At 34.1% G+C, this 26858-nt stretch overlaps 13 protein-coding genes across 13 annotated transcripts; 7 read left to right on the top strand and 6 right to left on the bottom strand.

Annotated features, from left to right (window-relative positions):
* Nucleotides 1-1214: 1214 nt before the first annotated feature.
* Nucleotides 1215-2774, top strand: EIN_411300 (serine/threonine protein kinase-transforming protein Rmil, putative; the record flags this gene model as incomplete). The annotated part of the gene is made up of 1 exon (XM_004254500.1): nt 1215-2774. One exon carries the CDS (start codon nt 1215-1217, stop codon nt 2772-2774), a length of 1560 nt encoding a protein of 519 aa, XP_004254548.1.
* Nucleotides 2775-2825: 51 nt separating this feature from the next.
* EIN_411290 (hypothetical protein) lies at nt 2826-4583 on the bottom strand (the record flags this gene model as incomplete). The annotated part of the gene is made up of 1 exon (XM_004254499.1): nt 2826-4583. One exon carries the CDS (start codon nt 4581-4583, stop codon nt 2826-2828), a length of 1758 nt encoding a protein of 585 aa, XP_004254547.1.
* A 594-nt stretch (nt 4584-5177) lies between these two features.
* Nucleotides 5178-5699, bottom strand: EIN_411280 (hypothetical protein; the record flags this gene model as incomplete). The annotated part of the gene is made up of 2 exons (XM_004254498.1): nt 5178-5447; nt 5499-5699. The coding sequence occupies 2 exons, from the start codon at nt 5697-5699 to the stop codon at nt 5178-5180; spliced, it is 471 nt and encodes a 156-aa protein (XP_004254546.1).
* Nucleotides 5700-6443: 744 nt separating this feature from the next.
* Nucleotides 6444-7311, bottom strand: EIN_411270 (hypothetical protein; the record flags this gene model as incomplete). Its single annotated transcript, XM_004254497.1, has 2 exons — nt 6444-6759; nt 6800-7311. 2 exons carry the CDS (start codon nt 7309-7311, stop codon nt 6444-6446), a joined length of 828 nt encoding a protein of 275 aa, XP_004254545.1.
* Nucleotides 7312-7948: 637 nt separating this feature from the next.
* EIN_411260 (serine/threonine protein kinase, putative) lies at nt 7949-9004 on the top strand (the record flags this gene model as incomplete). The annotated part of the gene is made up of 1 exon (XM_004254496.1): nt 7949-9004. One exon carries the CDS (start codon nt 7949-7951, stop codon nt 9002-9004), a length of 1056 nt encoding a protein of 351 aa, XP_004254544.1.
* A 294-nt stretch (nt 9005-9298) lies between these two features.
* On the top strand, nt 9299-10402 carry EIN_411250 (serine protease inhibitor, serpin, putative; the record flags this gene model as incomplete). Its single annotated transcript, XM_004254495.1, has 1 exon — nt 9299-10402. The coding sequence occupies one exon, from the start codon at nt 9299-9301 to the stop codon at nt 10400-10402; it is 1104 nt and encodes a 367-aa protein (XP_004254543.1).
* Nucleotides 10403-11119: 717 nt separating this feature from the next.
* Nucleotides 11120-12361, top strand: EIN_411240 (hypothetical protein; the record flags this gene model as incomplete). Its single annotated transcript, XM_004254494.1, has 1 exon — nt 11120-12361. One exon carries the CDS (start codon nt 11120-11122, stop codon nt 12359-12361), a length of 1242 nt encoding a protein of 413 aa, XP_004254542.1.
* A 136-nt stretch (nt 12362-12497) lies between these two features.
* On the bottom strand, nt 12498-14219 carry EIN_411230 (hypothetical protein; the record flags this gene model as incomplete). The annotated part of the gene is made up of 1 exon (XM_004254493.1): nt 12498-14219. The coding sequence occupies one exon, from the start codon at nt 14217-14219 to the stop codon at nt 12498-12500; it is 1722 nt and encodes a 573-aa protein (XP_004254541.1).
* A 595-nt stretch (nt 14220-14814) lies between these two features.
* On the top strand, nt 14815-15597 carry EIN_411220 (charged multivesicular body protein 2A, putative; the record flags this gene model as incomplete). The annotated part of the gene is made up of 2 exons (XM_004254492.1): nt 14815-15196; nt 15266-15597. 2 exons carry the CDS (start codon nt 14815-14817, stop codon nt 15595-15597), a joined length of 714 nt encoding a protein of 237 aa, XP_004254540.1.
* Nucleotides 15598-16187: 590 nt separating this feature from the next.
* EIN_411210 (sphingomyelin synthetase, putative) lies at nt 16188-17096 on the top strand (the record flags this gene model as incomplete). The annotated part of the gene is made up of 1 exon (XM_004254491.1): nt 16188-17096. One exon carries the CDS (start codon nt 16188-16190, stop codon nt 17094-17096), a length of 909 nt encoding a protein of 302 aa, XP_004254539.1.
* A 2532-nt stretch (nt 17097-19628) lies between these two features.
* On the top strand, nt 19629-20303 carry EIN_411200 (hypothetical protein; the record flags this gene model as incomplete). Its single annotated transcript, XM_004254490.1, has 1 exon — nt 19629-20303. The coding sequence occupies one exon, from the start codon at nt 19629-19631 to the stop codon at nt 20301-20303; it is 675 nt and encodes a 224-aa protein (XP_004254538.1).
* A 198-nt stretch (nt 20304-20501) lies between these two features.
* On the bottom strand, nt 20502-23984 carry EIN_411190 (hypothetical protein; the record flags this gene model as incomplete). Its single annotated transcript, XM_004254489.1, has 1 exon — nt 20502-23984. One exon carries the CDS (start codon nt 23982-23984, stop codon nt 20502-20504), a length of 3483 nt encoding a protein of 1160 aa, XP_004254537.1.
* A 2319-nt stretch (nt 23985-26303) lies between these two features.
* Nucleotides 26304-26834, bottom strand: EIN_411180 (hypothetical protein; the record flags this gene model as incomplete). The annotated part of the gene is made up of 2 exons (XM_004254488.1): nt 26304-26556; nt 26602-26834. The coding sequence occupies 2 exons, from the start codon at nt 26832-26834 to the stop codon at nt 26304-26306; spliced, it is 486 nt and encodes a 161-aa protein (XP_004254536.1).
* Nucleotides 26835-26858: the final 24 nt, after the last annotated feature.

Here is a 26858-nt window from a genome sequence, read left to right as displayed (position 1 = left end):
GTATCCCAATTGTTTTCCAATGTATAATATATACTATTTTTAACATCCTTTTTCTTTATTTTAGTTTAAATTAGTAAACTTAAGAATTGCAAAATTGCTTTTTAGGTTATATTGTCATGCATTTTTACTGAAATTTGGTATAAAAAAATAAAATGTTATTTGACAGCAAATCAGGAGACAACAAAAAATTTTTAATTAAAAACAATCTTAAAATTGAAATCATAATTATAAAATAATAATATTAAAATTGTTATTTTTTCATTTTATTTAAAGTAATGTTGTTTATTTTATTGTAATAGCTAAAGACAGCGAAAAATAATGTGTCTCTTTGCTTGACGGCAAAATAATGATATTTGAACATATTGTATTGTTTTTATTCATATTTATTATTCGTGGTGACATTTATTCCGAATTTTAATCGTTTTTTGTATTGATAAATTAATAAGTATTTTTTGTTTCTCATTTCTTTTTTTTTGACAAAAAAAAAGAAATGAGAATTCAATAAACTTTAAAAAAGTTTCTTGAATCAAACAACCCGTCACTCCACGTCAAAATTATATTTTTTTTGTAATGTTATATAAAACATAATTTCAAATTCATTGAATGCTATTTTATACCCGTCACTATAATACGGATATGATTGTTAATTGTGTTCATTATTGGCTTTTTTATTATTTTGGGTTGTAAAACATTTTTTATTTTTACTTTACGTAAAATTATTGTTATAAATTATAATAAAAATAAATTAGAAATAACAATCAATTTGACACATAACAAAAGTTTAATTTACAATATAAACAAAAGAAAGTTAAGAATAAGAACTTATGTCTATCCATATTGTTAAAAAAACAAAAATAATCACAAGATTAAATTATTATTGTACTATTAATATACTAGTGATTAAATTTAAAGTTACAAAATTAAGAATATAAAAATAACACATATTTTTACTAACATGGTGTTGTTAATTTTACTGAAAAAAATTTTGTTCCATTGAACAACAAAACAATTAAAAACACAAAAAACAAAATATTTTCAATTGTTTTGTTTCTCGCTTTGCTATAACTTTTTTTACCCAAAAAATCCAAAATGTTGATCATTAGAATTGACCATAAACCCCGATATGATACGTTCAACACATATCAATACATAACATAAAATTCAATCAAATCAAATTTTCATTTTGTGAATAATAAACTTTGAAGCTCATTAGAATGTTTTTGCTCTGTGTTTCACTTATTAGCTGCGTTTCGTATTCACAAACAACCCACCCAAAAATTGTGTCTGTATATCCAGAAGCTGTCCCTTGTGTCGGTTCACACAAAGTTTCAATAACAACGGAAGACACAATCGACACATCAACTCAACTCTCGTGTTATTTCAACGAAAACGAAATGCCATTCATTTCAAGCGACGACACACATGGAACCTGTTATTCACCAGATTTTTCGGGGATGCTAGAACCCCCTGTTTTTGTGGAGTACCTTCTTATTGATTCGAAAGGTAAACCACCAAAGCAGAACATAACAAAGAAAATGACATTTTACAACGTGACACTCCGAAGTGGTGTCCAGTCGACATTTAAGAAAAACCAGGTCCTTTTTTTACAAGGCGAAGGATTTATAGAGGATAAAAACTCACAGTGTATACTCAAACAACATAACACGACATTTATGGTGAAGGGACTTTTTAGCACTCCAACAGTGTTCATCTGTTATATCGAAGACATTCTTGGAAAATTGGTTGGTCAAACTATGAACATCACCCTCAACTTAAATGGTCAAGACGAGTCGCTTTCTGTGTTAGAATATCAGTTCACGGAATTTTCAGAATCAACACACATCTTAGCGTTCATCGTCATTTCCTTATCGATATTATTTGTGGTTGTCCTTCTCACTCTTTTGGCCGTTTTCATTCTGAAGAACATCTTAAAAAAGAAGACGGATGTCTTGCAAGACCTTATCAATCCCGGAGAAGTGTTGTGTGAAGAAGTCATTGGCTCCGGTAGTTTCGGTGATGTCTGGCGAGCGAAATGGCGAGGTGAGAATATCGCAGTTAAGTTGATTCCAACACGCTCGATGGTCAAATCCGACGTTTTGGAATGTGTGAAAGAAATACAGTTGATGCGGCGTTTGACCCACCCAAATGTCCTTCAATTTTTTGGCTGTGGTACTGACGAGAACTACATATTAATAGCGATGGCACTGATGGAACGCGGTTCCGTCCATCAAATGTTGTCCGACAAAAGTTTTTATTTATCATGGCCTCGGCGCCTTCAAATGCTTCACGACGTTGCAATGGGGATGAATTACCTCCACACCCAAACTCCCCCGATTATCCACCGTGATTTGAAATCGCACAATTTGTTAGTTGATCAGAATTGGAGTGTTAAAGTGAGTGACTTTGGCTTATCCGTAACAACAGGAGAAATGATTAAAACCACGATATGCGGTACCTTAGCCTGGATCGCACCCGAGATATTGAGTGGTCAACCTTACAACACCAAAGTCGATGTATACAGCTTTGGTATTGTTATGTGGGAATTCTTAACTCGTGACGTTCCCTATAAAAATGTACCTCCCCAGAGTCTTCCCAATTACGTCACACAAGTTGGCTTACGTCCAAAACTGGCTGGAGAGGTCGACAACGATTATTTGGAATTGATGACGTTGTGTTGGAAAAAGCAGCCTGTTTTTCGCCCAGACTTTGCAGAAGTCTGCCAACTGCTTTCAGCTTTGATTGCAAAGAAAGTGGACATCACTCCTTTGAATTAATTTGTGTATTATTTTGCTTTCAACCCAAACAGAACATATCAAATCAGTAAATCAAAGTTCCTCATAGTTCCTCTTATTAAACCTCTTGATAGAAACAATACTAACTCCAAACAACGCCATCAGCACAGCGCAGAACCCAACCAAGCCAATGATGAGAGGTGGTTCGTATGAGATGATGTCATAACAAACTGCCTCTTTGATGTCCACAACTTTGTATGCAACGGCATTGCAGTTGATTTGAGGCACAATGTTAGTGTTGATTGATGTGATCAACTTCCCTATTTCTTGTATAGTGTATACAAGGGAATAAATCGTGCCCATGTACGATTTGTACTCATCCGGACATGTCTTGGAACACTCAGCGACAGTCTTGTTTGATGGCCAATCACAAATGACATTGGTCAACACAAATCCACTGGCTTCTGAACTGGTCTGCCATGTTGGGAACTCGCACCTCACTGGGTCGGTTAACGTTGTCGCAGCTGCAGACACAAAGTAGACTTTAAAATCCGACACACTAATATTTCCAAGAAGATACCCAACCCCCGCAATAGTTGTTATATTACCAGCTTCTGGACAATTGACAGGACTTTGGTTGACTGTGGTTGCTGTAATATTCACTGCTATAACACAAGCGCCATTATTACTTAGGCCTGTGCACTTGTTGTAATCTTCCGGATTGTACCTAAATACTTTGGTTTGATTTTCAATACCACCAACACAAACTTGGTCGTACATCTGCAACGCAGAATCAACCAATTGTGTCTCGACTTCAAAGTATTGATTCAACATGTCTTGTAATGGTGACGATGGACAGTCAGTAAACACAGAGAGTATTTTACCAATGTTTTGGTCGGTAGTGGTAGTGGTTGTGTAATTGTCGATCGCATAAACGCAGACATCTGCGACAATAGTGACGATCGGGTACTCGAAAGCGACCATCATTATCGCAAAGGACCCAAACACAAGTGCACAAGGGAATATTGGAATGACACACTTGTAGCACTTACAAAACGCACCAAACACGTATAACACAAACGCAATAATAGGCAGAAAGAAGACAAGGTCAACAAGAACCTCTCTGATGATATACACATAATCAACTCCAGTTTTCAAAGAATTCATGTAGGGGTCTATCGTGTTAATCGAAGTGTTCAAAGAGTTCACCATCGAAATGGCTTCTTGGAAGAGTGTTGGGTCGAAAGTACTCACATTTTGAAGTGGTGTCAGGTCGATGTTAATTATATCTGTCATTGTGGCACCAAAAGCCAAGGTGACATTATCGTATGTGTTGAAGAAGACGTTTCCAAATTTTTTGAATGCAGAGGTCATACTAGCATTTCCTACAACCCCAACTACCATGAAAGGAATAACGAGAAGTAATACGACTACACTGACAATGGTGCACGCCATGCACTCACAATTGCTGTAGTTCTTGCTTCCTTTAGGGCAGAGAAATCCAATTTTTGCTTTGCAACAAGGTCCACAACAGCAGTGGACACACCCACACATAATGAATACCACAACTACAATCAAGAAAACGATGATCATCAGCGCAGATGGAAGAATTAGTGACTCCAAATATGGATTCGTGAAACATGAACGAGTAATGTCCCTTGTGAGATTAAAGCCGTCTGGCTCGCCACAGAAGTTGAGAAACATGTCGTTCGTGTTGTTGTTCTCAGAGAACCAAACGGGGTGTCTGGCCCTATTTTGTGGAAGTGAGTCCTTGTCGTTTGGTGCAAAGGGGTCGATAGTTTCTTGGGCAAGTGTCGAATAAATCAAAAAAAGTGATAGATACACAAACATTGATTTTACTATTACTAGTTGTCATTATTTAAAAAAACTTTTTGGGGAAAGTATTTTTTTTTCTATGTTTTGTGTTTTGACGTTTTGGTTTTATAAAAAAGTTAAAATGTAAATTAAAATGATGAAATTTTTAACTTTCGAAAAAATGGAAATAATAACTATTTTCAAATTTGAGTATTATTAGAAAAGTAAATTATAATTGTAATTATAAATATAGTATATATACAACTATCAAAACAAAAATACAAAAAACACATTATTCCTTTCCCAAAAGTAAGTTTTTTTAATTTAAATTAAACAAAACAGAAAAAATCTATAAATTTTGAAAAATCTTTCATCGATTTTAAGTAAACACACCATTTTTGGGAAGTAGATGGTTTGAATGCTAGAAGGTGTAGATTTTTGTTATTAATCAGTGGAATTTCGTTTTGAAACGAGAATAAGACAAACTCCTGTGAAAGTATTGATGATAATTATTAGGAAGTAGTCCAAAACAACTCAATTTGTTATTTGCAAGATATTATAATTATTATAATAATTGTAATATCTTGCATCCAAATAAAGGAGTGTCGAAAACAACACAACAAAAGAGAATTAACAAAAAACAAGAGAATTAACAGGAGTATTGAGAACAGAGAACACAGTCATATTCCGCAGCAATGAAGGCCTGTCGTCTGCCATAATATCTTCAAAACAGTTGAATCGAGCACCACGATAGAGAGGCACTACCAAAGGCTCTGGTGATGATGTGTCAACTCTGTTTTTATTTCTTAAAGGTGTTTTAGTGTAGTGAGGGAGGGTCATTCTTTTTTGCTTCTGCTGCGACAAACAAAACGGTGGGGATTTGATGAGGCGTTGTTTCTTCTGTTTTTCAGTTTCTTTTGATTGGTATTGAGTTGCAATTAAATAACAAACAAATATCTTTATCTGTGAAGGTGTCGAGTCCCATAAATCAGTGATGAAATATTCTTTGTTGATCTCAAAGAGCATGTTCCGTGCTCTAAGTGTTTCCAATCGAATGTCTTCGGGTGTGTTTTTGATAAGATACCCCCATTGATGCTCACCACTTTGAAGACTCGTCTTAAATTGCCAGGTGGAGTCTTTGACATTGTCCATGAAAACTCCTCTTTGTCTACCAACACATATACTTTCTCTGTTGCCCCAGTTTTGTATTCGATGTTGAGCGTCACGTTGACCGTCATAGTGACACTCCAAGTTTCTTTTCTTTTAAATTGTGTTTTAAATTTTTTGCTTCGTTTTGGCTTTGTTGGTTTTTTATTTAACTTCAAAACTACTATCATTTTATTATTGCTTTTACTATACAAAATGGTTAACAATCTGGCTTGGAACCAAAACAGCACATTTTGGTGAGTGGTCTTATTTTAGGGGATAATAAATTTAAAAAACGGGAATATTATTGGAAAAAATGAATCTCGATTGAGTTTGGCAAGTCTTTTATCGATTAATCACCCAATTATGATGAGAAAAGTTGTAATTTGTTAAATCCAATTTTTTAAAATAGTTTCCAATATTTAATAAAAAAACTTATTGTGTCTAGTTATTCGTCATTACAATAATAATTATTTTTATTTTATAAAAAGAAAAACACAATCTTTGGAAATCATTTTTTATTTTTAAATCACTCTAATTATTATTATTGTATTTGATGATGTCAATATTATTAATTTATTATATGAATATTATTGTTGTTTAATTAAAAATAATTAACACCCCAAAACGACATTTATTTTATTATACATTGAACAAGAAAAAAGAACTTCCTAAAAACTTCCAATTACTATTATAAAAGAAGTAAATTAAATTTGAAATTAATAGGAAACTATAAAAGAAACACTTCAATCACATCAATGACTTCATAACTTCCTCTGAAACGACCTTGGAACATGTGCGACATTTCCCATCTTTACAATCATTGAGAAACGCAACATAAGGCCGCATACACAACACACAACGCTTTGCCTCTTTGTCTTCAACAACTCGCTGCGCCGTGGAAATCACTGCGTTTCCAGTTTGGTCGTAGTCCACCTCTAACTTCTTTACAAAGGTTTCGCATGCTCCAAAAATACCATCACTCGTTGCCACATCATTGTTTTCTAACATGTACTCAGCAACCTCGTCGTCTGTGAAGTCGACGGGACGAACAACAGCAAGGCCTCTATTCTTAAATTTCAATGCGTCTGAATCAAACAACAAACGGGAAGGTGTAGTGAAAATATCCAACAGAAGGGACGGTGACAACATCGCCACAAGACACTGCAGTGAGTACCCTTGCTGCTTTCGTTGATACACTTGCCGAATCCAAATACAACAAAGTCTTTCCGTTATGCTCTTTGGCGTTATTAATGATATATCTCTCGTACAAGTGGATAGGAATATTGTTCATTACTTCTTTCTTTAATACACATATCTCTATATCATAGTTTTTGATTTTGTGGTCTTTCTCTTCTTTGATAAACTGATCGAGCAATTTTGTTATATAGCGGGTGTTGATTGATGAGTCATCGACGATGTATACACACGTTGGTTCATTCTTTTTTAATGCAGCCTGGAAGAAGTACCGAAACCTTTTGAAATGCAATGACTCAAGGCACGGTCGGCATATAAAGCCCGTCCGGAACTTTTTAAGCTCTACCTCATGTTGCTTTTTATGACAATCTTTGCAGTCAACTATAATTATTGTACTCGCTTTAGCTTTGCCAAAGTCCATTACACTTTGCAGTTTCGTTTCAGGGTTTTCATTGCAAATTCTTCTGTGCTGAGTCTTTGATGGGAAGAAGTTTGAAGTCAATTGAATTGTTGTATTGAATAGTTTCATTGGTAATAAGTTATAGTTTTATGAATTTAACAAATTTTAAAAATATAATAAAATTATATTATAATTTCAATATAAATAATGTAATAAAAAAAATACAAGAAAAATAAAAATATTAATTTAATTAATTAAATAATACTTTTTATATTAATGTTTTAATATAAAGATGTTGCATCTTTATAACTTGTTGTTTGTATTAAAAATTTTCACATGATAAAGTTAGTGATTATTGAAAAACTTTAAAAAGTTGTCACTCTCTCATTTATTCGTTTGAAATCTTATTACGATAATAGGTACATTAAACCATACTTAATATATTCATTCTATCCTATTAAATAATAAAAAATGTTGAAGTTGATAATTTCTCAATTTTCCAAATACAATCCAAGTTTGAAATAAATTTGTAAACACTAAAAAAACACAGAAAAAAAATAGTAAAATAAAACAATAAAAAAACAATAAAAAACTATCTTTTGGTATAAACTCGTTTTCAAACTTGAAAAAGAAAAAAGGAACTCCAAAATTCAGATAAATGACGACACCAACACGGGTCCAAATCCAACAGATGCAAAAGGTTCCATGGAACGGTGAGTGCTACAAAGACTTTAAAACAGTTGAAAGCCTTGGAGAAGGATCTTATGGTTCAGTCTTTCATGCCATCCATGTACCAACTGGCACACACGCTGCAGTTAAGACCGTGAAAATAGATGGCGACACTACTGATATAGAGAAAGAAATTGAGTTGATGAAACAGTGCAACACGGATTATATCGTTCGATTTTTCGGACACTTTTTCCACGATAACAGTCTGTGGATTGTTATGGAAATCTGTGGAGCTGGAAGTGTCTCAGATATCATGCACATCTTAAATGCAACATTGGACGAAAGAGAAATTCAAATCATCTTAAAGGACGTTCTTCATGGACTTTCATATCTCCATCAGATGAAAATGATTCACAGAGACATTAAAGCAGCTAACATTTTGGTGTCCGACGACGGCGTGTCGAAGCTTGCGGACTTCGGTGTGTCAACAAAAATGGGCGCGACAAATAAGCTGCAAAAGACAATGATTGGTACACCGTACTGGATGCCCCCGGAAATTATTCTCGAAACTGGCCACAACCAACTTGCAGACATCTGGTCTGTCGGTATCACCGCTATTGAAATGTTCGACGGAAGACCTCCACACGCAGAGTTGCACGCGATGAGAGCCATTTTCATGATTCCAAACGCACCACCACCCAAGTTGATGACACCAGACGACGCTACACCCGCGTTTAACCAATTCATCGCGTTGTGCTGCATTAAGGACTACAAAAAAAGACCTCCAGCGTTGGAGATGTTGAAATGCGAGTTCATGAAGCCAAACGGAAATAGAAAGAGAATCACGGACTTGATTGAAAAGGAGATGGAAGGAATCAAAGAGGCCGGATCAAGAAAAGCCGCACTTGAGCCTGATGAGGAAGACGACGAGGAAGGAGATGAAGAGGAAAATGATGAGGAAGAGGACGAGGAGGATGAAGAAAGCGGAGACGAGGATGGAACTGATGAGTCTGACGATGACCAGACAATGGTGATCAAAAAATGAACAGTGTCTAAGACGATCTTAGTGATTTAAAAGTAATTTTTCCTTTCATTTTCTGGTTGTTTTCCAATTTGTAACGTTTGTGCATTACAAATATCGCTTTATGAAGTTCAAAATGAGATGGAACTTTACATAGAACTAATTCATTAACACTTTGAAAACTTGGTGTTAAAAACAAATTCTAAAATATAGTAAAATATATTTATTTTAATTAAAAATTATAAATAGAAAAACAATGATTTGATTTTTATTTACAAATTTTGAAATCAAAACGTAAAAACTAGAACCTCAAAGGAAATGTCTTTATCAACAGAAAAACTCGAACAATCGCTGTATGATTTATGCTTAAATTTCTACGAGACTGAAGTAGATGCCAAAGACATTGTGTTTTCAACGCACTCGATCTTTGTGGCGTTTCTGTTGTTGTATGTTGGTTCGATGGCAGAAACGAAGAAGCAGCTAGAGAAGGTGTTTGGCTTTGACAAATTGGACACCCCCGAATTGTATGAGTTGATTGCCTTGATTGCAGCACCTCCCAAGGAAAACAACACAACGAAGTATGAACTGTTCAACTCGATATGGGCAGAGCAAAGTGTTCAATTCAAAGATGCGTACATTGCTGCTGTGAAGAAGCTTGATGCTGTTGTTGACAAGGTTGATTTCTCAAATAGCCCAGAAAGTGCACGTGCACAAATCAACGCTGTGGTGATGGAAAAGACTGGTGGGTTGATAACAGAACTGTTGTCGTCTGGGTCTGTTACAAGCGACACAATTGCTGTTCTTGTCAACACAATTTATTTCAAAGGGGAGTGGACAACACCTTTCGAGACAGCTGAACTCAATTTCAAAGATGTTGGTGTTGTTGCTGCAATGGAAATCAACGACAAGTTTCAAGCTGTTTTCAATGAAGAATACACAGCAGTGAAAGTCCCATACAATGCTAACTTTTCGATGGTTGTGGTCATGCCAAAAAACATGGCCGCTTTCGAACAAGCAAAAGAGTACAAGAATGTCCACAACATTGTCAGCGACGTTTTCAATGCTCCGTCAAAGAAAAGATTGTTGAAAATGCCAAAGTATTCAATCGAGTGGGGCGGTTCTGTCAAGAAAGACTTGATCAATCTTGGCTTGACAATCCCATTCACACCACAGGCTGACTTCAAAGGCGTCACAGACACTGGAATTGCTGTCTCTGATGTAATTCACAAAGCAATCATAAAAGTCGACGAAAAGGGCACTGTGGCAACAGCGGCAACGGCTATTGTATGCGACTGTCTTTCTCTAGAAATTGAAATTCCAGAGGATGTGATCATCAACAAGCCGTTCTTCTTTGTGATTGTTGATCCACACTCACTCCCAATTTTCTTTGGAAAGTGCACAACACCAAAGTTCACTGAATAAAACAAATTTCTTTTGTTATTTGAGATTAGACTTTGGCCCACACATATTACAAAGAATATTAGTATCGGGAAATCCTAAAGAAACAGGTAACAAATTTTTTCTCGTTTTAATGGTATTTTTAATATTAATTTTTTAAAATAAAAATCGCATCTACAAAGTGTATATAAAATGTTGATTGTCGCACCATATTTACTTGTATAAAATAAAAGAAAGCAATGGATTTAACTATTAATTATATATAGATAATAAAAACATGTAGTTATTATTACATACATTCAGGCTTTTATTATAATTAAAAATATACTACAAATTGTAAGTATCAAATTTTTTATGAAACGATAAAGTGGAATTTGTATTTCGATCTTTTTAATAAAAATAATCATTTAAAAAATCAATTGGCTTGTTTTCCCGAAATGATACAACAAAATCCATATGTTTTATTGTTTATTTGAAATGTATGGAATAATCCTGCCTTTTATTTAATCATTCAAAAATCGAAAAGGGGATACTAGATGTTTTAACATCAACAACTATAGTTTATAATATAATTTACCCTAGCTATCAAACGAATAAAAAGAAGTCGGGAGAACGCCGCCCAAAACGCCTAAGATCCTTCGTCTGTGCTTCCCTCTTCTTTCCACTTTCTTCACGAAATCGAAAGAAAGCGAAGTTTCGAGGAGTAAAAAGGCATTTGAAACTGGAAAAGACTAAGTTGCGATGGCGTCGGTGTTAGTCACAGCGATTGTGATAGCGGGTATGCTTACCTTTGGTACCTGCACTGTTGTCTTCCAGAAGTTGATTTTCTCGATAGAGGGTGAAGGTCTTGCGGGTGATGTTCACGCCTTTGAGAAGCCATGGTTCCAGACTGAGATGATGTTTGTAGGGATGTTTGGGTGTTTGTTTGTGTTTGAAGGAAAACACTTGTTCATGCACTTCTGGAGAAAGAAACATCCAATCGTTGAAGACGCAAAAGAGAGTGCTGAGAGTGGAAAGCCAACTAACAAACAAAGTCCAATCTACACTTATTTGATTGTTGCAATTCCAGCATGTTGCGATTTGTTGGCAACTGCACTCAGTAACGTTGGATTGCTTTGGATTCCAGCTTCAATTTGGCAAATGTTGAGAGGGTCTATGACCATCTTCTCTGCCATCTTCACAAAAGTCTTCTTGAGAAGACAAGTACGTGCGTATCAGTGGGTTGGTGTTGCATTTGTCGCATTTGCACTTGTGGTTGTTGCATTCTCGTGCTTGATGGCGCCCGTCAAAGACCCAATTGTTGTAGAAGATGTGTATGGTGATGCCAGTGAAAAGGGATCTGTCGAGACATACTTGATGGTCATTGGTATTTGCCTTGTTATTGTCGCTCAAGTCATCCAAGCGTCACAAATTGTCATCGAAGAGTTCTTGTTGAAGAATGCTGCTGTTGATCCAATTCTTATTGTTGGGTTGGAAGGGATGTGGGGTGGACTCATCTGTTCAGGAATCTGCTTGATGCTTGTTCAATACGCAATCCCACCAAGTGCTGGGTCTGGTGTCTACGAGTCGACCACCGACACGTTCTACATGTTGGTGAAATCGCCACAGATTCTTGGGTTGTGCATAGTCTACTCAATTGTCATTTTGGCATACAACTTGTTTGGTATGTTTGTCACACTTGTCTCATCTGCTGTCATCCGTACTATTCTCGAGGGGTTGAGAACTGCTTGCATTTGGATTGTTCAGCTCATCATTGGCTGCTTTGTCGACGACACATCGCCTCTTGGAGAGTCATGGAACGACTGGTCTTACTTGCAATTGGCTGGGTTCTTCTTCTTGCTCGAAGGTCTCTTCTTATACAACGGCTACTTGCGTATCGCCGCTCCATTCTTCGATTATTCTAACCTTGACGCTGCTAAAACTCCAGCCACTCCAAAAGAGAAGGAGTCATTGCTCGACCACGATGAAGAATCTAAGAAATGATTGATTTGGTTCACTATTAAAATTCAGTTATTTTATTTTCATTTTGTTTTTTATCGTACTAGTTATATTAATAATATTACAATTTAATATTATAGAATTTGTTTTATTGAGTACAATGAAGTGAAACACCATTTGCTTAAAGCTCGTCTTTTTGTCTGCTGTGCTTTTTAACGTTCTTTCCTTCCTTGATATCTTTGACTTCCTTATAAAATGGCCCAATCAGTCCCATAAATGTCTCATCTTTCATTAACTTTTTAATCGACTTTTCATCATTTGGATTGAAGTCCTTTCCTAACTTAAATAACTTTTTCCAGTTTATTTCGTTCAACGTTTCCATGACAAATTTGTCCTTCAAAAGTTCTTTGACTTCTTCATAGGTAAGCACTACCTTTTCTTCATTATCACTTTCATTTTGTTCTTCTTCGTTGTCTTCTTCAAAGTCTTCGATGTCTTCTGCCTCTTCTAAGATTTTTGGCAATTGATCCTCTGGGATTTCTGGTAGTGGTTCAAACTCCCACTTCGTTTTCACTTCATCAACCAACTCATTCTGTGTGTATCTACCTTCATGCGTTAAAACAACTTCGCCATTCTCAAACAACAAAACGCTTGGAAGTGTCGTGAAATTGATTTCGACTGGAATGTCATCTTCTTCAGTGTCGATCCAAAAACTTTTAAAAGCAGTCACGTTGACTGTTCTGTTGACAAAGGCCGCACCCTCTCTTTGCAAAATTGATCTGATGAATTTTGTTGAATCGACGATGAACAACACGAGTTTTGAGTTGTTTTTCAACGTTTCAGTCCATTCATTTCTTGTTAACTTGGTAGCAGTTACACCACTAATTGTCTCGTTTTTGTTCGACGACCGCACTAAAGGCGTCAACTCATTTTTAAAGAACTTTTCAATGTCTTCTTCAATCGAAGTGATGTTTTCTCCACTTTTCAGTGGGTACATCGTTCTTCCATTTTGGTGCAAAATTGTCGCAGTTTTGGTTTTGTTTTGTCCATAAAGAGAGAGTTGCACGTCGTCTTTTCTGACATATAAGAAGAGCATTCGCATTCGGTATTTCTGTGCAAGGTTGACAAACACAGTCTTCTCTTCTTTTTTCATATGCTTTTTATCGGAGAAGAACCAGAAGACTGGAAGGTTGTGTGGGTAATCCAACAGATCAGCCATGTCATCATCGAGTCGGTCGAAGAGTGGGAAGACTACAACATTCATCCACCATGCCATGTCTTGTCCTTTCCACTCGACAAGTCCTTCATCATTGGAGTGATACAATTTGAACTCACCTTCTGAAGTGTAAAACACGTCTTCTGTGCTTAACTTCAATTCATCTGCAATTGCTGTGTATCTGTCGACGACGTCTTGTTGTGTTGAATTTGTGACTAAAATAAAAAACGACTTTGGCTTCGGATTTTTTTCTTTCTTCTTGCCTTTGCCCTTCTCTTGCTTTTCGGCAGGTTCTGCACGAAGAAGGTCCTCAACTTGTTTGGCTTCAATCTTAACAGTGACTGGCGTTGTGCCTTCTCTCAAAAATTCATATATTGTGCCCGCATTCCACTCGTCATAGTAAAACCGTTTTTGGTAGCCTGGGCGCTGTAAAATGAAAGACGGAGTCGATGTGATGCTGTACCCTTTTTCTATATCTCTCTCCAAATCTGCTTTAATAATACCAAAAGTAACTTCTTGGAAGTTCTTCGACATCTTTTCCATTCGCTTCTCTAACTCGCGTAGCTCCTTCTCACCTGAAAAACACAAAAATGTGAACTTTGTCGAATTTACAAACGAAGATATTTCTTCGGGACGGACCTGAGTGACTGCACCATGACATGCAATTAGAAAGAGAAACAGGAACATTGTTTTTTTACAGTTCAAAATTTCCTTCTAAAACTGCAATCTTTTTTGTTGGTGTTTTGTAGTTCTCATTTGGAATATTTCAGAACTTATGTGTAGACATTCTTGTGTTATGGTAAATGTGTTCTTTGTTTATAGTATTTAAATACTAATCGTTTAGGTGTTTTTGCAATACTTATGTTAATATGTTAGTTATAAGGTGTTTTGTCGTTTTTCAGTCTTCTGTTAGTCATTTTAATAAATATTTAGTTTATTTTTCATTTGAAATAGTTTAATAATCTATTTATAATGCATTATTATATTAATTTTTACAATTATATATTTTACTAGACAGTATTAACTATATATTATAGTATAATATAATATCTTTTAATCCAAAAAAGAATATTGTTTTAATAATTATAATAATAATTTAAAAAAAGAATTTAACAATAATAAATAAAAACTATACAATAATAATAAAATAACAATAAAAAAACCATATATTGTAAGATTATAAAACAATATGATTCAACTAAGTTGAAGATAACAAATTAATAATAATAAAACTAAAAACGGAGTCTAAAAAAAAGCAAAGAGGATTAAGAACTCAATAAATATGTCGTTTTTCCACAAGAAAACACCTCAAGAAATTGTCCGTGAACAAAAGCTGAATATAGGACGTTCAATTCGTGAAATCACAAGAGAGTCCAAACGACTCGAACGCGAAGAACTTAAGTTAACAAATGAAATCAAAAAACAGGCTCGTGCTGGACGCACTAACACTGTCAAGGTTATGGCTGCGGATTTAGTGAGAACAAAACAACAAATCGACAAACTGCAGACGGTAGTTGCCCAGCTCAACTCAACAAAAATGAAACTGACAGAAATGTCATCTATGGTAGCTGTCAACGACGCAATGTCTGGTGTTACCAATGCAATGAGAAAGGTTAACGAAGCCACTAAACTCCCAGCAATGCAAAAAGTCGTGAATGACTTTGGTTTGTTACTTTTACTATTTGTACTATAATGGTTAAATATAATTAATTATTCATTTAAGTCACACACAGAGAAACAAAACAATGAGTTAGGGATTAAGACTACAATGGTTGGCGAGATGGTCAATGACTCGTACCAAGGGGAGAACATTGAAGAACAAACCGAGTTGGAAGTCGACAAAGTCTTAACAGAGATTGGACTTGACGTTGAAAATGGTCTGAAACCCGTCCCAGAGAGAAGGGAGGCAACAAGAAAGGTGAGAGAAAAGAAAATCGTTCAAGTCGAAGGTGCTGATGATCAACCGGTCCAAGCTCCACAACCCGGATCTTCAAAACCAAAGGCTTTCGACGATGGTGACGACGATGATGATGACGATATCGTCAATAGAATTGCAAACCTTTAAGCAAATCAAATGAGTTTCATTCTTTTATTGGCGAAATTAACTATATTTTTAAATAATAAATATTTATTAACTATAGAAATGACATTAATTTAATAATTAACTAGGTGTAATAAAACATTATAATTAAATGATAACTTTGTTTTTACTTTATTACAATAGTAAATGAATTATAATTACTTTTTTAATGAAAAAACTTACTATAAAATAATGTATTGAATGGGATGTTTTTGGAATTGTCATTATTCACTCTTTTTCACGTTATGACATCTCCGATATGTCACTTTTTGCATTCTAAAATGAACCGAAATATCGTTTACTATTTACACGAAGAACAAATAATGTTTAATTCCTAAATCTTTGGTCAAAAATGATTGATTTTTCTAATTTGGAAATTAACAAAAGTTTTTGGTTTTATTCCCGAAAATTCAATAATATTTCCTTCCATAAACAAATCATTTTTTGGACCAAATTAAGTAATCAATATCTTTTATTGAAACAGCATATGGAATATGGATTAATAAATTAGATAAAAATATACCACCAAATCGGGTAATTAATCATAAAAAGGGATAGTAACTGGAAAAGATAAAATGAATTGTATCACTGGAACACTCCTTCTGATGCCGATCCGTGAATACCCCAAAGGGCTCTACGCGAACGTCTCTGGAACACTAAGCACACTTAAGGCTTTTATTTGGTCGACTTACGAATATCCACGCCGGACTCTTCATGATTTTTTGCACTCGCAACTGATGTGGGCGGTTACTGTGATGATCATCTGTGGGTATTGGAATAGCGTCTTTCAGATATACGCGGACTCCATTGCAGGGTTTTGGAAGTACAAACACCAACCGTTTGTGCTCATGGATATTGCGTTTGACGTTCTCCCACACATTGAGTCGGAACACATTTCGGATTACTATTTGAAGTGGTGTATCTACGCGACAGCAATTCGGTTCATGTTCACCCCCCTCCGTTTGGTTATTCTTAGAAGATACTGTTTTATGCAAGCAGTAATCTTCTTGTTGCGAGGATTCAGTGTGTTTGCGACATTACTCCCGTGTCCGATGACTGGGTGTGTTTCTACTGCGGTTGGAAATCCATTTGTGGAAGCACTTTACATCATGCTTGGATATCATAGAACATGCGCAGACTTACTCTTCTCTGGACATACGGCAAATCTTACGATGTGTGCTTTTATATGGGAATATTATTGCGAAAAAGTACCTTTTTTTAATCCAGTCTACGAAAGAGTTGCATCGTGGATTGCAGCAATGGTTGGGTTTGTGGTGTTTTTGTCCAATCATTTCCACTACTCATGCGACGTGTTTGTTGGGTTTGTGATGGCGGCTCTTGTGTTCAATATGTACCATTCATATGTACTTACCATTTCTACAAGAAACAACTTTTTCAATTCGTTTTTGAGGTGGTTTGAAGAGGACGCAGACGAAATCCCAAAGCTTGTGAGACTCGCATCGCGAAAAACTTTGACACATTAATCAACATTGTAATTTTTGTTAGTTGATACCAATTCAATGTTCATTATTTGTTTTGTTTGTCATTAAAAATAAACGATCAAAATCAGAAGACAATGAACAATAATATAAAAACCACTTGTTTAGACTTGAAAGACAGAAAACAAAAAACGGTAACAAATTTTAAAAATAGAAGTCGTTTTTATTATTAAAATAAATTTGTCATGTGCGAATGTGGTATTTTTAGTAAACCATTTTAAAAAAAAATATAATAACACAAAAGGTATGTCTTTATATTTAGAATAACAAAATGTTTGTTATTATAGTTGATTGAAATGAAAACACCGAGAAATTTATGATTTGTTTGCTTTTTTTTCTTACCTAATGCCAATAAAAAACATGTTTTTATTAAACTAGATCGTGTCCAAAAAGTTGTGTTTACTGTGCTGTTAAGTTTTTCATGGAGTCCGTGATATTTATTTAATTGTTGAATATTATTTCATTACTTTAAAAATATTTTTAGTTGTTTTTAAATACTAAGTCGTTGTAAAATATACGAAAGAAATTAACATCAAATGCACATATTTGTTACGACCATAATATAAATTCATTTATTTGAACTTTTAAAAAAATAAAATGGTTTTGGGGAAAGAAAAGTCCGCTTGTTAAGGCTTCAGAAGGTGATGAAGGGTAAATTAAAAAAATAAATTGGAGGTGATCAACCTTTAAACATCTCAACTGTAAAAATAACAAAAATAGCAACATCAACTACAACAATTTGAAACAATAACAATTTTATATAAACAAACTCAACATTAAAAATGTTTTGAACACGATTCATTCCAATTTAATAATATTTATTAATAATTATTATCAACAATTATACTTAAACAATGACAGTTAACACTTTTAATTTATCAATGTTCTAAATTAAAATGAATAAAAATATTTTCACAAACAAAACATTATATTTGTTTGACTTTTCTGATATCTTTATTGATCAGTTGTATTCATAATGACCAATTATTATATTATAATACTAAAAAGATGAGTTTTAATTGAACATAAATGATAAAATACAAAAACATTATCTATTATATAAAAAGAAATAATAAATAAAAACATACCTTTCTTATCAATTATAAAACTTATTTATAATTTTTTAGAAATAAATTATTATCCAAATATTTTCAATGTTCTTTTATGGAATTATTTTATATATTTATATTTTTATTTTTGGTAAAAAATTAATGTTTCGTATTTTCAAGGTTTTCTATTTAATTCTTATTATTTTCTGTGCATTATATTTATTTTGAAGTTAAAATATAACATTTTAAGATATATTATTGTTAAAACAAAAAAACTCTTTTAACTCAAATATTATTTTACAATGTCAAACACAAACGAAAAGACAAGTTTCAAATTAATACTTATCAATACAATACATATTCTATTGATATTCAACCAACAAAAAACTCTCCAAAACGAATGGAGGTGTTTGGTTAACATAATTTGTTCAAAAAACACGGTAAATCATCTATTGTTCTGATTAAAATAAAATGTCTAGAACAATTAATTAGATAATAAATCAAAAATCTTCCCCGACACCAATAATAGCAATTGTTTTTTATCTACTATTGAATAGTTTGTTGACTTTTTTCACCACAACAAATCTTAAACTAAATTATCATTTTGTCAAACTAAATATCTCTAAACAAATTCAACCAATGATTTTGATACTTCATAAAACAAATCTTTCGGTTTGTTGGCTTTTTGTAATGACACGGAAAACAAATATTATAACTGAAGTTTATTTTTATTAATGTTAGTAATTTGAGAATATTAAAAAAATTACTGTGTTTGTGATTACAAATAGAGCGAAAAATGAAGTCCACATTTTTGGTTTCGCTCTCAATTGAGTCAATATTTATTAATAAACTATAATAAATATAATTAATAAATTTAATTTTGTTTTTTGATAGTAGAAATCAAATAACAAAAGTCCAACAACATAAATACCATACATGCCGAATTTCCTTTGTTTTTTAAACGAATTTCTTGTCAAATGATAAAATCAAAAAGAACAAATGAGGTCGGTTAAGTCCCAAAACTATTTTAGCACCGAACCAATTATTGGAAAAAAGTCTTTCCCAAATGTTTTTTTTATTAATAAATATTAATAAAGAACCGAATTGAAATTAATAAAACTGTTCAGTTGTTCATTTATGGGAAGTATGAAAGTGGATTTTGGAGGGATTGATTACCAAAACGAAAGAAATAATAAAACAAACTATTGTGAATGTTGAATCAATGCATTTTCTAAACACCGGAGATGTAATTACATTAGTACACATTTCCGTAGTGAAAAGCAGTTATAACTTCCAAGGGTAGAAGAAAAGGAAAAGGTGCGACCCTCTTAAAAACGGTCGTAAGGCTCCCAAGAATGTCCACAAAAACCAAATGACTCACAAAACGAAAAGCTCACAACACGGAGATGTGGTGCCATCAAAAGTTCAAATAAAAACGACCTGAAAAAACGAAACTCACAACAATTCGATGTGCGAGTACACTTCTCCTTATGTGAAACAGAATGTTCTTCGTTCGTTCACTCTTCCTGCTGAGATTAAGTTAAATAACAACGAAGAGACTTCTCCAAGAAAGACTCCTCTGAACAAAAGACTCCCTGTTTTAAGAAAGTCCAGAGAAAATAGAAACAACTTCACTTTGCAACAAACATTGTGCGTCTGTCTCTTGAGTCCTTTCTGCAAAGTCTCCGTTCATAAACCAACTAGAAGATCTTCAGTCACAGAACAATTCTTTAGAATCTCATCTCTCCAATTCCCTGACGGTACTTCAATTGATGTCGCCTCGTTCTTGAAAGCACGATGTGACACCATGTACTACTCCGATTTAAAGTCTGGCGTCTCTGATAAAACCGCCACTAGAAGATATCAGAACAACAAGAAAATCGAAATGATCCACTTCTTGTCTGACTTGCTCTTCATGTGTGGCTATGAAGTCAACTCTTCGTGCAAAGGAGGTAAAATTGGGATGAATGTTCTTGAGGGAATTAACTCTGTCCAGTGGGGGCAATGTGTTATTGTGTATGATAATATCATTCCCAAACTTATTGAAGCTAACCATATGCTCCTCAAAAGTACCATTGACTCCGAGAACGACTACGTCGTCGACTCCACTGTGTTCAATGGAAACTTCTTCTATAAATGTTGATTCATGTTATTAGTTATATTTTAGTTACTAATAAATTTATTAGTTATAAGTTATTTGTAAAGTAGTACATTTATAGAATAATAACAAATTTTTAGTTATTTTAAGTTATTCAAAAACGTTATGAAAAAGAACAAAAAGTGAAACTATAAGTAATAGAAAACAAACCAGAATTACTACTCATTCAAAATCAGTTAAAATTTATTTTTTGATGGTTTTTCTTCCATTGAGTTTAATTGGCTTGTGTGTATCAGCCTTTCCTTTCTTCATGATAGCTTTGAAAGTCTCTGTAGTCTCGTGTTGTGACTTTTTATTTCCTCTTTTCATTGGGATGTATGCAAATGGTTGGACACCATTTTTCTCAATATCGCCGTGTGCTTTTCTTGCTTTGAATTTGGCGCCCGTCTTCTCTGAAATCCTTTGTTTTCTTTCGCTTTGTTCCATTCTCTTCAAATTGAGTTTTCTCTCGAATGTTCGTGTTTTTGGTACTTTCACGGTGGCCACCTTTTTTTCTTTATTATCCATTAAGTCGGCTATTTCGTTCTTCTCCGCTTTAGTTTTGACTTTCAAGTCTTCCTCATCTGAATCGCCGGCCTTCTCATTGTCTTCAGCGATGACAAGTCTTCCATCAGCGTCAACAGGGAAATTGGTCTCTCCAATTTTTCTCACCTTTTTCTGTTTAGTCTCCTCCTTGAATTTCATTTGAAGGAGTTCGACATCTTCATCTTCCTCTGCAATTCTTCTACGATTGATTTTATTCTTTTTCTCTTCTTCTTCGTCGTTTTCACTCTCGTATCCTTCAATAATATCCTCGTCGTCTTTCTCGCCAAGGTAGTTGTATTCATCACCATGTTCTTTCTCCGCCTTGGCTTTTCTTTGTGCTCTCTTCTTGTCTTTTCTGTACTTCTTTGCTCGAGCAACAAGTGGTTCTGAGAATCTGTCTTTGCATTCATCGACATAGTCTCCATATTTCCTCAAATAATATTCAATCAAATACTTTATCTGGACTCGGTAGAATGAAATGTCCTCTGGTTTGATTCTTCCCAAAATCGACAAGATCTGTGTTAAATACTTTTTGTTCTTTTCTGGATCACACACCGATATGATTTTCAGTGCACTTAACTCAAATTTCAGATTTTCTCTGTTGTATGCAAAGTCGTCGATCAAGAAGTGGAACATCCTCTCCTTTTCTTCTTCCTCCATTTTATCATACACAAAGAAGATGAAGTGCCCAAACAACTTTTTGCAAGCTCCTTTAGAGAAGTCATCAGATCCTTTAAAGTTCAAGATGGTCTCCATAACTTCTTTATAATCACAAAGTTCAAGTAACTTCTCCAAGTAATCAAGTGACATCTCTTCTGTATTTTTATTTGGCCGTCTCGACAAGATCATCAACATTTGCACAAACCGTGGAAGTCTTTGTTTAAAGCCTTCTTCGTTCATTCCTTTCATCACTTCCATAAATCGGAAAAACCCTAAAAGTAACCCTCTGTCAAACTTCTTTGTGTCGAAGGGGTTATTTGTAAACCACATATCCAAGTCAGGCAGATGATGCTCGACCATGTATTGTCCTTTACCTTTCATAACAGCGCACAAGGCTCTAACGCCAGACATCCCGACATTTTCTTTCTTTTCTGCAATCAATGGAACAACAATGGTCAGGAACGTCTCTAAATTCTCATTGCTCATTTTTGGTACAAAGAGGTTTCCAAGAGACACAAGTGCAACAACCCTGGACGCACCTTCTGTTGTGCCGATACTCTCCTTCTGTTTAATCAATTGGAGAATGACGTTTTTGAAAAGAAGATTTGTCAAGTTTTCATCAGTCACTTTGAGCACCGCTCCAATAGTCTCCAAAATTGGTTTTTGTTGTTCGACCTCAGTCTTATTTGCCAGAATGTTGAAGAGCGCCAAAATAAGTTTTTGTGACATAGTCTGAATAACTTCACCTTTGTCTTGATGAGTGGCAACAGCTTGGATAAGTACATTGCACGCAATTTTGCACGTCTCGTTGTCGTTCAACATCTCAACAATCATATCAACCATATTTGGGAAGAATTCAAAGTCTGGAGGATTCACAATAATTCTCTCGAAAAGTTGCACCATTTGTTTTTTGATTGTGCACAAATTCTTTGTGCGAATTGGAGTGTTGCCTGCTAACGACTTTGAAATCAGTTGGTTGATTTTTTGGATCTGCTCTTTGAGGAATTCAAAATAGAATGCCAACGAATCTTTGCAGTTTGCTTTTTGAGCCAATGGTAAGATGTATGTATGGTCTTCAAATTGGCTCTCCCCTTCCAATTCAGTTTTTAATGGAAGTGCCTCGAAGACATATTTCAAGCCGATCGTTTCAATGGCCGAATAATAGCATATCTCCACCTTAGAGCGAGTTAAAGTGTTGCAGTAGAATTGGTGGAGTGATTGAATCAATGGGACAAACAGCTCTGGTTTCAATTTTCCATTTTTCAAAACCTTTCTTATGATCTCAAAGATGGACTCGGGTGGCGTTTTCTTCGTCAACGGCAAAATAGTGTTGATTGTGTAGTCTATCGCAAATTTTATGTTTTCTTCGTTCTCTTTGAAAGGCGAAGAGAACATTTTACACACCAAAGTACGGTATTTGTCCATATAAGACTTGGGGTTCTTTGCTGATTTGAAGAACGTCTCGATGTTCTTCAAGCAAGCCTCATATGCTTTTCTGCCTTCTGCAACATCGCCTCTTCCGATCAAACTCGGGAGATATGTCAAAACATCACAATACCCGATACCAGTGACTTCATCAAAAGTGGGTGGCGGGTGGTTAATTAACAATGTAAAGATGGTATTTGCCATCTCTTTAGACACGCCATTTGTAAACAAGATGATGAATGTTTTGTAGACTGCAGTGAGTAAAGGTCCGTCCAGGGATGAAGAAATGATCTCTGAGAATTTGACTAACAATGGCTTCACGATCTTTTCAGAGAACAAGTGGAAAAGACGGGAGTAGAAATTGATGCATTTTGCAGCCTTTTCTCCAGAGATCATTTTGTTGAACGTCTTAGCAAAAAGGGAAGAGAACGTTTTTGCGAAAATTTCGTTGGAGAAATATCTGGTAAGGTCTTTCTTCACCTTTTTAAGATCGGTAAGTTTTCCAAGAGTTTCTGGAAGAACAAAAATGCACTTCACAGCGTCGTTCAATTCGAACCAGAACTGGGTTGGTATTTTGAAAAAGAAAACGTCAAACAAAGCAAACACTTTTGCGATGATGTTGGAGTTCCCTTCTGCCAAAGTCGCAGTGGTTTTAATAAGAAGAAGCTTGATCCGCTCCAAATCATTTTGAATGACGGATTCGGGAATTTTTTCCACAACGTGGAGAAGCATTCGCATTTCAATTTCAAACGGTTTGTTGGATTTTGCATTTGTAACTTTACCGATTAACTCGACCAAAATGCTATACAAAGTCATGTTGTTCACTTCAAGATTTTTGCTTTTGATCATCTCCTCGACTATCATTGCTGTTGGTTTCTCATATGGTCCAACAGTACGCGGAATGAATTTGTATATCTCTTCGTTGTCAACTTCTTCATCCATTTTGGAACCCTTTTCGTCTTGAGATTTTTGTTCAAGTGTTTTCGATGTTTGTTGATTGGGAGTTACCTCCTCCATCTTTGTTGACGCGGCGGATGATGAGTGCTCTTCTTCCATTGCTGTATTTTGGAATTACAGAAGGGTTTTTGGAGGGTTTTTTTATTTTATTAGAGGGTTTATCATCTATATTATTGTGGCTGTTTTTTCGGGTTATTAAGATATATGTGTTAACTAATTGTACTATATTAATAGTAATATAGTTCAATATTGATTTTTTGAACTTTATTATTAAATTTTCAAAATCTTTATTTTTAATACTGTATTTTTTCACAAGAAAATCAAATGTTATCTATCATTTGTTTTATTTGTTTGTGTGAATCAAGCTTTTGTGTTTCGATTGCTCAATTGAATATCAACAATCGTTGTATGAGTCTAAATTCTTTATTTTTTGAGCTCCTTGATAAAATGTGAATTATTATTTACAAAAAATAAAAAAATTAAAGACTTAACAAATATTTCAATGATTGAATATATTTTTTTTATTATTCAACTTAATAATTACTTATAATAATTTAATATTAATTAATTATTTAATCTATTTAACATAAAACGTCTATTATTCAATAAACACAAATGTTCTGAATTCAACATAAGTAGCAACCAATTAAATGAATGATTTTATTTAAAACCTAATAGTTTGAAGTTTATAAAATATTAATATAAAACAAAAATATATGTTACTAAATATTAAAAGTAATTTTTTACCAATGGTTTCTAATATTATTATACTATATTTTTTAATTTATATTTAATAAATTATACTAATTAAATATAAATGAGGAAGCATTTATATTAATGATTTAATTAAATTAAATTAATAAAAAATGTAAAAAGATAAAAACAAATAAATAAATATGGTTATTCAAATACAAAAATGCCACAATTTTTATACATATATATTCTGAAATTATCTTTATGTAATTTAAAATTCATGTTCTGTTAAATTTTCTTTTAAAATATAAATGTGACGTGGTTTCCAAAAACGTCATTAGTGTTATTTATCAGTTAAAAAAACGCATAACTCATCATCATTTTTCATTCTAAAAATGAAAAAAGAACCTTCTTTATTTCGATATAATAACTTTATTGTAATGTTATAGTAATTTGATAGAATATAATTATAAGAGAGCCAAAAAAGAAAGCCCTATCCGACAAGAACGATATAGTATAAGAATAGTAAAAGAACCAAATGAAACAACAGGATGAATTACAGATAAATAACTACTTACAGCTTGACAAGCCTGATCCATTTGCTTTCGAGCTCAACCTCTGGGGTTGTGCATGGTGAAGAAGACCCCGAGCTTGAGTTTGATGTTGAAACAGACTCGAGTTCGCCTGCGCAAAACCTGTCAAAGTCGAATTTTTTCCTCAAGTTTTCGCACCGTCGGTGCTTCTCGTGCTCGAAGTCTGTGGTCGTTTTAAAGAGGCTTGAGATATCCTCGGGTCGCCCGTAGAGCAACCGTTTTGTTGGTACATATGGCTTGACATTCAGTGCCAATTGGTGATTCATTGTTAAAAACGTCGAATGCTTTTCCAATTCCCGCTTCAATTAATAGTTCCTCCACGTTTTTGAGGTTGTTTTTTCTTTTGTTTTTTCTAATCGTATTTTCGCTTTGATTTTTGTGGATATTTTTGGATCTTGATTGAAGTTCCTTTCTAGTTGATCAATAGTTAATTGTTGACTTTTTATAGTTCTTTCTATTTGTGGTAATAGTGGGTTTGCATTGCGTAGTTTTCCCGAATTTTCCCATGTAAAATATTGAGTTTTAATCACACCCGAAACACATCTATTCTCAAACGATTGGCTGATATTAGAATGATTTGGTAATGATAAGACAACAGCCGTTGGTTAACAGTCTTTTTTTCGATGACAAACTGCATGTTATTGCTCGTTGGTAATTTTTAAAAAATATGATTATAAAATTAAAAATTAAAACTCGTTTTACAAACCCTTTTGTGAAGAAACTAATAATAATAATATTTTTACTTATATTTATTTAATATATGAAGGAACAAACTAACAGAAATCGATGGTTTAAATAATAGTAAAAATGCCATAAAGGGGTATAGTTTTACATGTTTGCTATAAATATATAATTATTAATGCTTTAATACTCCCGCTTTTTTCGTAACATTTGAACTAAACAAGCAGTTCCTCGAAACAGTTGACCAATTTGATTTTATTGTTTGTCGGTGATCTTTTTCTTATCTATTCTTGTCAAGGTCATAAGTTGAGACATCCCTTTGTTACCGGGATATCTGATATAAATTTAACATGAATCAATTCATTCATGAAACTATAATTTGATTAGACATGTTTAAAAAATCAAAATAAGAGTAAAATTATAATAAAGCAACAGTTTCTGATTCTTGAACTCAATACTCTTTTGAAGGCTCTTTGTGAGAGAAAATTCGTGCTCTTCCAAAAACAAGAGAGTACTCCATTAGGAAAAACCGTGGGATGACGAACTCGAACTCTATGACTAGTGTTGCGATAAGTGACACTCCAATATACCCACCCCATAACGCAAGTCCAAAAGAGGAGTGATACATTAAAACCACTCCAAAGCTCCACATGATACGAGCGACAGTTGTAGAGTGGATTCCAAAGTAGTCAACTTCTGTTCTCCTTTTTTTAAATATATGTAATTACTATAATAGTATAATAACAAACGATGGGTTTAATTCCATTCGAAACATATTTTCAAGTGATCCTGCTTTAATGAATTGATAAACGTAAAGTGAAACAGCGACAGAGAAGCAATATATAACAGTAATATGATCAGCAAAGTAATTATCAGCAAAAGAGTCAAGATATAAACTTAGAGACCACACCCATTTGCATGATAACCAAAATGCGACATCGAGGGAAAGTTGAATCAACAACACCACCCAAAACCAAAGCATTGATTTGTTTTATCAGTTTCAAAA

The sequence above is a fragment of the Entamoeba invadens genome (genome assembly GCF_000330505.1).
Source record: "Entamoeba invadens IP1 unplaced genomic scaffold scaff_1105074725347, whole genome shotgun sequence".
NCBI classification, from domain to species: Eukaryota; Evosea; order Mastigamoebida; family Endamoebidae; genus Entamoeba; species Entamoeba invadens.
This window is presented reverse-complemented; position numbering and strand designations above follow the sequence as displayed.